This window comes from Carlito syrichta, unplaced genomic scaffold, assembly GCF_000164805.1.
Source record: "Carlito syrichta isolate Samal-C Ts95f unplaced genomic scaffold, Tarsius_syrichta-2.0.1 Scaffold309200, whole genome shotgun sequence".
NCBI lineage: Eukaryota > Metazoa > Chordata > Mammalia > Primates > Tarsiidae > Carlito > Carlito syrichta.
Window position 1 is genome coordinate 832,222 of NW_007253296.1, and position 12,703 is coordinate 844,924.

The following is a 12,703-nucleotide window of genomic DNA, read 5'->3' on the forward strand; positions in this document are numbered from 1 at the left end:
CCTTGGGAGGCTGAGGTGAGTGGATTGTCTGAGCCCACGGGTTCGAGACCTGCCTGGGCAACTTGACGAGACCTCATCTCTACAATAAACTAAAAAACTAGCCGAGCATGGTAGCGCATGCCTGTAGTTCCAGCTACTGGATAGCTGAGGCAGAAGGATCGCCGGAGCCCAGCAGATGGAGGCTGCGGTGACCGGGAGCAGCCACTGCACACCAGTCTGGGTGACAGAGTGAGACTCTGACTCAAAAATAAATAAATAAATAAAATAAGATAAAATAAAATAAAATTTTTGTAGAGACAAAGCCTCGCTATGTTGCCTAGGCTGGTCTTGAACTCCTGGGCGCAAGCTGTCCTCTCACCTCAGCCTCCCAAAGTGCTGGGTTTATAGGCGTGAGCCATTGCACCCATCCTCCATATTACCTTTAATACAACGTAAGTAATAATCTTTTTCTTCTTGCCCAGTAGTGAAAATAAGATGTTTGGATGGATGCTATTAAAAAGATAATAATTTTCTCTTTTTTTAGTTCAGGTCTCACTCTGTCGCCCAGACGGGAGTGTAATGACATAATCATGACACTGCAGCATTGACTTCCTGAACTCAGGTGATCCTTTCACCTCAGCCTTCCGAGTAACTGGGACTCCAGGTGCATGCCACCATGGCTGGCTAATTTTTCTATTTTTTGTAGAGATGAGGTCTCGCTACGTTGCCTAGGACAGTCTCAAACTACTGGGCTCAAGCAGTTTTTCAGCCTCCTAAAGTTCTGGGATTATAGGCGTGAGCCATCATATCTGGCCCAGTGGTAACATTGTAAAGAGGTTTGACAGGCCAGGCATGGTGGCTCATGACTATAATCCCAGCACTTTGGGAGGCCAAGGTGAGAGATTGCCTGAGCCCATGGGTTCGAGACCAACCTGGTCAACTTGGCAAGACCTCATCTCTATAATAAATCAAAAAATTAGCCAGGTGTGAGGGCGCATGCCTGTAGTTCCAGCTACTTGGAAGGCTGAGGCAGAAGGATCACGTGAGCCCAGCAGGTCAAGGCTGCAGTGACTATGAGTGTGCCACTGCACTCCAGCCTGAGCAGCCTAGTGAGACTCCAACTCAAAAATAAAAAATAAAAAGGTTTGACAGCACTGGAGATCAAAGAGATGACTTGCTAGTACCACAAAGAGATGCTTTGTTTATGGCTCTGATTTCTTGTTGTTTTTTTTTTTTGAGTTGGAGTCTCACTCTGTCGCCCAGACTGGAGTGCAGTGGCCGCTCCCATCCACCGCAGCCTCGGCCTGCTGGGCTCTGGTGATCCTTCTGCCTCAGCCTTCCAAGTAGCTGGAACTACAGGTGTGCGCTACCACACCCAGCTAATTTTTGATTTATTGTAGAGATGAGGTCTTGCCAAGTTGCCCAGGCGGGTCTCGAACCCCCGCGCTCAGGCAATCCACTCACCTCAGCCTCCCAAAGGCGCGGGATTACAGGCTGAACCACCAAGCCCAGCTGGCTCTGATTTCTTATAGGAGCTTCTCTGGCAGTATGACCCATGGCCAGGGGCATATTGTCCTCGAGTAGTCTCTCCCAGAACACTCAGTAAAGTGGACTAGGAGCCCAGGAAGGATTGAAAAGGAACTTTCTAAGCATACCTGGAACAGAGAGAAGGGTACAAATTTTGTAGAAAGCAAGACACTGATTCAATCTCAGTCTTGCTTCTGAGTCACTGTGTAATCTCGGACAGGTCCTTGGAATCTTGCTTGCTCTTTGTGTCACCTAATCAGAGGTGACACTGATTAGTTAAAGAATGTAAATGTCTCCAATGAAAGATGATACATAATTCAGATTGGTATCATTATCATTCCATTATACCATTATGCTCTTAATATTACCGAGCATTAACAACATTCCTTTTATGATCCATCACTTATAACTACCTGAAGGAAGCAGACTGCTGGTTTTTGTATTCAGAGCCCATCTAGAATATCAACTGATGCCACCAAACCCTTTTTCCTCACCCATACAAAGACTTTTGCTTTGGTTCATAGAATTTGTCTAATAAAATTGTTTTGTGTGGTTCATTAGAGAGATCTGGTACAGAACAGGTAGCTAATTAATTGCATTCCACATACCAGGCTTTCAGTATGGGCCCTAAAAGGGTACTCTAAGTGAAGCAATGTCCAAGGAAAAAAATAAGGAAGTTCTGAGATCCCTAAATGGCACCTACTCATATTTTATTGAAGTAAGCAGAAATTATTGGTTCAGAAAGAAATACGGAAGACTCATGTTTTGGAACTCTCATAAGTATGTTGTGAATTTCAATGCACATGCTTAGTGTAGTTTCCTCTTGCTGCCATCTCTTTCCCCATCTTTTTTCATTTGTGAAAACCTTTCCTAATTTTGTACTCTTTTCCTGAGTTTTTCAGAGTCCTAACATCCTGGGTTTAGTGTCTTCTAGTCATTGTTGTTTCATAGCCTAGGCAAGCAAAAGGTATGATGAGTTCCTCCTATGTGTTAGTTCTGTGTTATCGACCCTTCTCAGAGTTGCATATGAATACAGTGTACTCCCTCTATTTGGAAAGCTAATTCACCAAGATTTCTCTGCCAGACATGGATCCTCCCTGACTCTGGTGTTTTTCAGATTGTGTTTCTTTGGTCCATATTATCAGCTTTTAGATCCTTTAACAGTAGTTCAGAGGTCTAGCCTGGTCTTTGTACCTTCACATATTGGCAATACCATTCACTGATTTAGCTATTTTATGCATAGGGCATTTTAGACATAAATATTGTTGATAATAATAGCTACTACATACAGCACTTACTTTGCCAGGTACCATTCTAAGCTCTTCATATATGTGAAGTCATTAAATTCTAACAAATCTTATGAGTTGGATATTATTATTATCATCTCCATTTGTAGATGAGAAAATTGAAGAATGGAGGGGTAATACCTGAGAGTATGTAGCCAGCATGTGGGAGAGCCATCCCCAAGTCTGTGTTCTTAATACAAGGACCGGGTGAGGTGGCTCATGACTACAACCCCAGCACTTTTGGAGGCTGGGACAGGAGGATCAGTAGAGGCCAGGAGCTCGAGACCAGCCTGGGCAACATAGCAACATCCTGTTTCTACCAAAAAAAGAAAATTAACCAGGAGTGGTGGCATGTTCCTGCAGTCCTCACTACTTGGGAGGCTGAGGTGGTAGGATCACTTGAGCCCAGGAATTCAAGGATGAGGTGGGCCATGGTTATCGCGCCACTACACTCCAGCCTGGGTGACAGAGTGAGACCCTCTCCTCTCAAAAAAAATTTTTTTTAATAATGTACAATACTTACTGTCTTTACAACCTTGAATTTTTTGCTGTTTCTTTTTTGTGAGGTTTCACAATTGTTATCTTCGTATAGCACCACATTCCTGAGAGTAGAAATAGATATTTTCCCATTTTATTTTCAGGGAAATCAAAGAACTTAAGTATGCTTAATTTGCTAAGTCTTTCTAGTTGCTGACTTAAACCATTAGGTGACATGGTCTTCTTCCCATCACAAAAGTATTTGTGTACACCTTGGCCAAAGGCTTTTAAAAAGCTTTGCTTCTGGGGAATACCTGAGTCACAGGTTTCTACTTGTTTGGTTGCAGTAGGGATTTTGATTGGCCTCCTTGCAGTTAAGGCCTCTGAGTTGGTTTTCTTGCCAAGCAAGCAGTAAGTGCCTTCTGTCAAGAAAACAGAAACATGTTGTTAGCTATTTTGAACAATGTTAGAAATACATTGCAGTGGGAAGGAGCTGCCTCTGACTTCTGCCCACTTCTTGAAATATTTTAAGGCTAGCCATTTGGAAACTTTATCAGTCCCCAGTGTAATCACAGGGCGACTATTCTTCCCCCAAAGCTGAGATTTCAGAGGCCTTGTGTCAGTGGACAGGTTATGGGTGATTTTGGTTTGTTTGTTTTTAATGATCTCTGGTTCTTTGTTTGCCAGCTTGTACTGGAGCTTCAAGTTGCTTTAAGTAGAGTGGGAACCAATGATCCTGATTGTTGTACTGTCTGCCTTCTCATTTCTATTCTGCCTGCTGTGCTGTGGTCCTCCCTGGGTTATTCATGCAGTTAAGATCTTGTAATCAGTTGGTGTTATCTGAGTGTGCTTTATAAAGAAAAGAGATAGCTTCAGATATGAATTTTTTCTGAGAGAATTCCAGTTCTCCTCCCATTTGCTTGTGTGTTTCTTTTCTTTTGTTCTCCAGAGCCAGTTGTACAAGCTTAGACTATTGAAATGATCAAGCAGTAGAACCAATTATCAGCAGTATTTATTTATAGATTTTTTTGGTGACACAGTCTCTTCAGTTTTTTCTTTTTTAATTAAGTCATTCCCACACAAATCTTAGGAAAAACATGGTAAAGTTAGTGTCTTATAAAAATTAAAGAAATGTTTTGTCAAAATTGACAGTAATTACTACTGGATCTTCAAGATATTTTTTTCCTACTGAACTCATCTTATTGGGTAGAAAAATGAAATAAGACATATTAAAGAGCCTGAACTCAGTGTATTTTAGCTATAATTAATACATTTGGCCAGGAATGGTGACTCATGCCTATAATCCCAGCTGTTTGGGAGGCCTAGGTGAGAGGATTGCCTGAGCCCGCGAGTTTGAGACAAACCTAGGCAACATGGCAAGACCTCATCTCTACAATAAATCAAGAAAATAGCTGGGCATGGTGGCGCTTGCTTGTAGTTCCAGCTATTTGAAAGGCTGAGGTAGAAGGATCACCTGAGCCCTGCAGATTAAGGTTGCAGTGACTGTGAGCATGCCACTCCAGCCTGGGCAACAGAATGAGGCTCCAACTCAAATAAATAAATAAAACATTTGTTTCCCTTTCTGCCTTGAACTATTGACTTAATTCTTAATTCTCATAAGAGATAAAGTTAGAGTCCACTATAAAACTTGTATTTGGTTATACTGTATGTCAAAGACACCTTCTGTCCTCCCTTTTCCTGTTCAGTCCTTCTTCCTTATAGGCTTGTAACATGCATGTGCACTGGTATACTCTTCGTATTTTTTTTTTTTGAGTTGGAGTCTCACTCTGTCACCCACTCCCGGCAGGTCCACTCACGGCCACTGCGGGCCTCGACCTACTGGGCTCCGGCGATCCTTCTGCCTCAGCCTTCCAAGTAGCAGGAACTACAGGCACGTGCTACCACGCCCAGCTATTTAATTTATTGTAGAGATGAAGTCTCGCCAAGTTGCCTGGGCGGGTCTCAAACCCGTGGGCTCAGGCAATCCACTCATCTCGGCCTCCCAAAGTGCTGGGATTACAGGCTGAGCCACCGAGCCCGGCCGGTACACTCTTCTAAAGTTCATTTTACAACTGTGTTATAAAACAATGACAGGTATGGGAATTCTATGGTATCTTTGCTTTTATATGGGACAACCCTATAAATCAAGAAATATTTCATTTGTAGAGAGTTCTTCTGCCTAAAAAAGTTTGAAAACCACTGCTTTAAATATCAAACCTGACAGTATTAAATTATTTTTAGTTTTTGGGCAGCTTTGAGGAAAAGTAAACCAATTGTTTCGATCTTTGAACTTGTTAGAAGTGAGCACAAAGAATCCATGGTTGTTAATTTTTTTATATATTTAAACTTTAAAAAATACTGCATTTGCTCACCTCCAGATTATCTAGCTAGGACTTAAGGTTATTTTTATCTCAGACCCAAGAGAAAATGACCTGGATAAAGTACTCCTGGACATCTTTCAGTGATTGAAGTTACATGCATATATAGCACATCTGCTCATAGCCCAGCATGTAAGATTTTGTATTGCACCTTCTAATCTAAGAATATCCTAAGGGCAGGTAGCAGTGAGATGCACAGTACACAGTAATGAGTCAGTAAGGAATATCCAGATTTATTTCTGTTATCTTACCAGGAGTGTTATAGTGACAGTGCATCAGGATTGTATGTTGCTGAACAACTTTTGTTTTCTTTCATGTAATTAAAGAAATCGGTGAGTCTAATGAGCTATTGTATTCTGTTCTCTTACTTGATTTTTTCCACTTTATTTCTATCCTAAAATCTAGTTCTAGTGGAAGGGTGGGCTTCAAATTGTTTCCTGGAAATAACCTCAGGGTCTATACTGGGAAAGGTTGCTTGGGGCTAGAATAGGGAGAAAGGGATTCTACCAGAGCAGATCTGACTTATCTGTTCCCAGTAAGATTTTATTTGAAAACATGGTTTAAAACTTACTCTAGTAGAACATTTAAATCTTTGTTGACTCATTGCCCCCATGAGCTAAACTTGAATTTGGATATCACATTCTTTGGATGAGGAATTAGGTTGTTTTGCTATTTTGAGTTAATCAGCATTCTAGAGGCTCTAGGCTCTATTTTGGAATCAAGTTTACTGCCTTGAAGGAAGTGGTTCTTATACATAGCCAAATTATTTGTTACAAAGGCTGGTCTGTTATTAGAAATTATATTACCTATCAATTGAAAAACATGCTTTAGTTTTTCAAAGGACACATGGCAGGTTATGTTGTGATAGAGCCGCTTTCTTCTACAAATACATTCGGTAATTAAAACTAAACAAAAAACACCAAACCCTCAATTTACACAAAGGTTAAGAAGATAGCAAGTTATTAAGATAATTCTTTTTTTTTTTTTTTTGAGTTGAAGTCTCACTCTGTCGCCCAGACTGAAGTGCAGTGGCCGCTCCCGGCCACCGCAGCCTCGACCTGCTGGGATCCAGCAATCCTTCCGCCTCAGCCTTCCGAGTAGCCGGAACTACAGGCGCGCGTTACCATGCCCGGCTAATTTTTGGATTTATTGTAGAGATGAGGTCTCGCCAAAGTTGCCCAGGCGGGTCTCAAACCCGCGGGCTCAGGCAATCCACTCACCTCAGCCTCCCAAAGGTGCGGGATTACAGGCTGATAAGATAATTCTAAAATCTGTTGTAATCATTAAATATATATTTTTTTAATTGGAGTCTTACTCTGTCACCCAGGCTGGAGTGCAGAGCATGCTCACAGCCACCGCAGCCTTGACCTGCTGGGCTCAGGCCATCCTTTCACCTCAGCCTTCCAAGTAGCTGGAACCATAGGTGGGTGCCACCATGCCCAGCTAATTTTTTGATTTATGGTAGAGATGAGGTCTCGCCAAGTAACCCAGGCTGGTCTCGAACTCCTGGGCTCAGGCAGTTCTCTCATCAGTACCTTCCAAATTGCTGGGATAAGAGGTATGAACCACCATGCCTGACTTTTCTACTGTTGTTAATAACTGGTCTTCATTTTTTTTTTTTAAATTGGAGTCTCACTTTGTTGCCCTGGCTGGAGTGCAATGACATACTCACGGCCACTGTAGCCTTGACCTGCTAGGCTCAGGTGATCCTTCTGCTTCAGCATTTTTTTTTTTTTTTTTTTTTTTGAGTTGGAGTCTTACTCTTGTCTCCTAGGCTGGAGTGCAGTGGCACACTTACAGCCACCTCAGCCTTGACCTGCTGGGCTCAGGTGATCCTTCTGCCTCAGCCTTCTAAGTAGCTGGAACTACAGACTCACCCCACCATGCCCAGCTAGTTTTTGTGATTTATTGTAGAGACGAGGTCTCACCAAGTTGCCCAGGTTGGTCTTGAACCCCCAGGCTCAGGCAGTCCTTTCACCTTGGCCTCCCAAAGTTCTGGGATTACAGGCTGAGCCTCCACGCCCAACCTAGCCTCAGCCTTTCAAGTAACTGGAACAATAGGCATGCCCCACCACGCCTGACTAATTTTTTATTTATTGTAGAGATGAAGTCTCGCCAAGTTGCCCAGGTGGGTCTCGAAACCACAGGCTCAGGCAGTCCTCTCACCTCGGCCTCCCAAGGTGCTGGGATTATAGGCATGGTGACCATCAGTGTGCTGCACTCCAGCCTGGGTGACAGTGAGACTCCAATTCAAAAATAAATAAATAAATTAAAAAGCCTGTCGGAATTTTTTGCTTCTCAGATTTTTAAAAATATACTTTTCATTTTCAGTTAAGTCAGATTTGGAATATAGAACTAACACAGAGAAAGTAAATATTTTAGACAGTTTCAGTGTTTTTCCTACTTAAGGCTCTGGAACCAGACTGCCTATGTTTAGGATCCCTGCTCTGTACTTAGCAGCTGTGTGATCCTGGGCAGTTTGTTTTGTGTGCATAGTATATGGGGCATATGAGGGAGTGATTAGAAACCAAAGTGGAAAGGTAGGCATAATCAAGACAATAAGGAGTCATGTATAACATGTAAGAGTTTGAACTCCTGTAAGTGGTTGGGAAACCACTGAAAAACTATAATTAGAAGAATTATACCATCAGATTGTATTTTAAAATATTACTTCAATATCATTTGGAGGAAGTGAATTAGAGTAAGGCAAGAATGGAGTCAGTAAGAGAAGTGATGCCTCTCATACAAGATGGCATCAAGATGACGAAAGATGATAGGATGACTGAGCTAAGGAATAGGATTAGGGATGAAGGAATGAATTTGAGAGAGAGATAAGTAAGTATAGTAAAGATAAGACTCATTAACCAACTAGATACAGAGAGAGGAGGAGGGAAGAGTTCAGGTTGATTTCTGGCTTGGACAACTAACTTTACTGTGATGCTGTTAACCAAGGTAAGAGTTTTAGAGAAAGGGGTTTTAGGACAGGGGTAGAATATAAGTCTGCAACTGAAGGTCTTTAGAGTAGAGATATCCAATAGGATCTGGAGCTTAAAATAGATATTTGAGTTTGAGATTATATGTTTTGATGGCACTTGGAACCATAGAAATGGGTGAGTTTCCAGGAACAAGGTGAAGGGTGAAGGATGCAAAGAGAATGGAGAACTCTAAAGTTGGAAAAAGAGCGGCTAGGGAAAGAAAGAACCAGAACTACTAAGTAAAACTTTTGTTTACTCCCTCATTTCTTCTCATTTTCCATGTCTTTAACATGAGACTAAAGCTTAGAAAGAACTGAGACATGGGCAACCAAACTGGAAACAGCTTTTACATTCGTTAGGCTACTTGATGGAACTTTTTACTGTAGAATGCAAAATTCTACACACTTTTAAACAGTTGGTGCTCCCCAACTGAAAACTCCTACTCTGAGAAAATGTCTACACTATATCTTTACTCATTTTAGTCTTGTCTTGACATTGTCTCTTTAGCTTATTTCTGTACAGCAGTTATGAGCACAGTGTTCATTTTCATTACTATAATCAATGTAATTTCTAGCCCATGTATTACCAAAGTTCAGACATTCACTGTATGTAGTATTATATATAACATCCAAAAGAAATGTATAGTAGAAAGCAGAAATTATAACCTACAAAGTAATGCCATGTAATATACTATACATAGGGAAAAAGAACTTCATTGTAGTTCACTGATAGAGAAATTCAGTGTCCTGGGATATTTTTATGTTTCCAGCAGATAAATTTTCTAGACTATTAGCAATATGAGGCACAAAGTTTGGGTAAAATTTTTAATTCTGTCTTGGTTTTATGTATTTTTATGTATATTTATTTATTGTTTATATGTGCATGTTTATTTATAGCTCTGAAGATGGCTGTAGTAGATATCTATCATTCTAGGTTAAAGGAGAGACAAAGACGAAAAAAGTAAGTATAGAAAACTATCCTGTTTTCTATCAGCTTTGGACAATTGACTGCAAATAGTCCATAAGAATGTTCCATTTGTGACTCATCTTATGGCCTAGGGGAAAACATTCATCCTCTTTAGGCTTTAGTTTTTTCATCTCAGATGAGGATAATTCTTGTTTTTATGTCCTCCATCCTTATCCTTTGTTGATGTTATGATGAACAATGAATAATGTGAGTATACTGTCTTAAACTTCTTCTTCAAAAAAGGAATAACATAAAATCAAGGTGTTATTAAGTTGTTATGCATTTTTAAAAAGGAATTCAAGCCAGGCGCAGTGGCTCACACCTATAACCCCAGCACTTTGAAAGGCAGAGGCGAGAGGACTGCCTGAGTCCAGAGGTTCGAGACCAGCCTGGGCAACTTGTCAAGACCTCATTTCTACAATAAGTCAAAATATTAGCCGGGCGTGGTGGCACACACTTGTAGTTCTAGCTACGTGGAAGGCTGAGGGAGAAGGATCACCTGAGCCCAGCAGGTTGAGACTGCCGTAGTCGTGAGCATGCTACTGCACTCTAGCCTGAGTGACTGACACACTGACTCAAAAAATGAAACAAAAGGATTTCAAAGAAATTTTGAGCAAGTTTTCAGGCATCCTGGTTATTACTTCTCTTTGCAATAAATCGAACGATATACATTCAGACTTGTAAATTATGGATCTCAGACCCCGGAGAGGGGTATGCAGAGAGTATTAATGTGTATTTGTGTATATGTACTTGTAGGCATATATGTTACTGTTGTGTTACTAACCATCTATAGACACAATGATACCTCAGCAATAAAAAGGAGAGAAGTCAGATACAGTGGCACGAATAGTTCCAGTTGCTCAGGAGGCTAAGGTGGGAGGATCACTTGAGACCAGGAGTTCGAGTCCAGTCTGGGCAACATAGCAAGACCTTATCTCTTAAAAAAAAATTTTTTTAATTAAAAAACAGAAACTTGAGAGGCACACTTGAAGAACCAAGATGTGATCTAAAGTAAAGCTTACTCTCTACATGTCTGGAGTTAGCTTCCATGAAGTGCTAAAGAAGCTTACCCAGTTGCTCCTATTGAGTTTCATTGGTAGTCATGAATCTCTCTGGTGTAAATCATAGGTTCCAGACACATAACCTTGTGTGGTTTACTTAAATTTTATTTTGCTTTAAACACACAATTAGAGCTAGAGAGTATTGTAGAGCTCCCTTGTTGAGGTTGCTGTTAGATCTTATGTTTTATGAAGCCCTTTCATTAAACATGCACAGTATTTATTTCTAGTAGCTTCAGAGTGTTATATGAATGCACAGTTGTAAATGTTGAATGTGCGATCATGGGGCCTTTTTATGATTAACAGATTTCCCTAAAATGACTGTGTTCGATTATCTTTTTTTTTTTTTTGAGTTGGAGTCTCACTTTGTCACCCAGACTGGAGTGCAGTGGCCGCTCCCAACCACCACAGCCTCGACCTGCTGTGCTCCGGCGATCCTTCCACCTCAGCCTTCCAAGTCGCTGGAACTACAGGCACACGCTACCACACCCGGCTAATTTTTGACTTATTGTAGAGATGAGGTCTCGCCAAGTTGCCCAGGCGGGTCTCGAACCCGTGGGCTCAGGCAATCCACTCACCTCAGCCTCCCAAAGCGCAGGATTATATAGGCTGAGCCACCGAGCCTGACTCGATTATCATTTTCACAAGCTGAATAGATTAATTTTATGACATGGATTCATTCCTTTCTGTTTCATCTTAAGTGACACACATGTTTTCAGTATTTGTGAGTGGCCATTCATTCATCCAGCAAATAGTTATTGAGAGTCTACTATGCCAAAGAGAGGAAAAACCCGTGATGCTTGGAAGCCTAAAATTGTGTTAGTGATTCATTCACCTGCAGAAGTTTGTGGGGTGTGACTTCTTTGAAGTTTAATACTCATCTCAAAGTGTTTAGTATGTCTAATAAAAGCTGCATGAGGAAAACATTAAAATGTGAACTAATAATAATACACAAATTATTGTGTTTTTTCATCCTAGAATTATAAGAAACCATGGATTAATCAACCTTAGAAAGTTTCAATGTAAGTATTGGCAGTTTATTTGATAATTTCTTCCAACATTATTGAATAGTTTTAAAGAAATCATTTATATCAGTTTCTAATCCAAGTTATATATTAGCCTCACCTAGGAAGATTTTTAAAATTCTGGATGCCTGGGCATCACTCCACTTTATTAAGTCAGAATCTCTGGACTTGGAGCTAGCATGTCTGCAGTTTTAAAAAGTCTTCAAGGTGATTCTGATTCATGGTGAGAGTTTTAAAGTATAAATTTGTAGTCAGCACTTGTATGAATATTCTTTTTTTTAAAATTAGTATAGTATTTACAGCATGAATATTAATGAATCAATTTCTGGATAGTCATGGTTTGCAACTACATGTTAAACATAACTTGATCTTTAGGTTATAAACATAATTTTAGAGACAGGTTAACAGCAAGTAATATCATTATTTTGCATGGTAGTGGATAAAGAAAATAAATGACATTTATTAACATTGTACAATGGTGATAAAAAACATAATTATTGTTCTTTTTGAGTTGGAGTCTCACTCTGTCACCCAGGCTGGAGTGCAGTGGCACACTCATACCACCCCAGCATCAACCTACTAGACTCCAGCGATCCTTCCACCTCTGCCTTCCTTTTTTTCTTTTTTTTTTTTTCTTTTGAGAAGTTGAAGTCTCACTCCATTGCCCAGGCAGGCAATCCTTCTGTGTCATCCTTCCAAGTATCCGGAACTACAGGTGTGCGCTACCACACCCGGCTAATTTTGATTTATTATAGAGATGAGGTCTCGCCAAGTTTCCTGGGCTGGTCTCAAGCCCGCAGACTCAGGCAGTCCACTCACCTCGGTCTCCCAAAGTGCTAGGATTACAGGCTAAGCTACCGAGCCCGGCCAAAAAAACCAAAAAATTATTTTATTATTATTATTTTCTATTTAAATAGCTTTATGCGGTACATATGGTTTTTGGTAAGACCTACCACCCCCACTTGTGCACATTACAACCGATAGGTGATTTTTTTTTTTTTTTTTTTTTGAGTTGGAGTCTCACTCTGTTGC

General features: G+C 40.7%; 1 protein-coding gene across 4 annotated transcripts in view; it reads left to right on the forward strand.

Moving 5' to 3' along the window:
* TADA2A (transcriptional adaptor 2A) overlaps positions 1-12,703 on the forward strand; it is a 66,936-nt gene that overhangs the window by 38,983 nt on the left and 15,250 nt on the right. For all 4 annotated transcript variants that reach the window (XR_504875.1, XM_008066952.1, XM_008066953.1 and 1 more), the window contains 2 exons: positions 9,519-9,582; positions 11,625-11,668. Coding sequence is in view for 3 of the 4 variants with exons in the window: in XM_008066952.1 (XP_008065143.1) it covers positions 9,519-9,582; positions 11,625-11,668 (108 nt within the window). In the remaining variant the exon portion in view is untranslated. The remainder of the gene's footprint in view (positions 1-9,518; positions 9,583-11,624; positions 11,669-12,703) is intronic.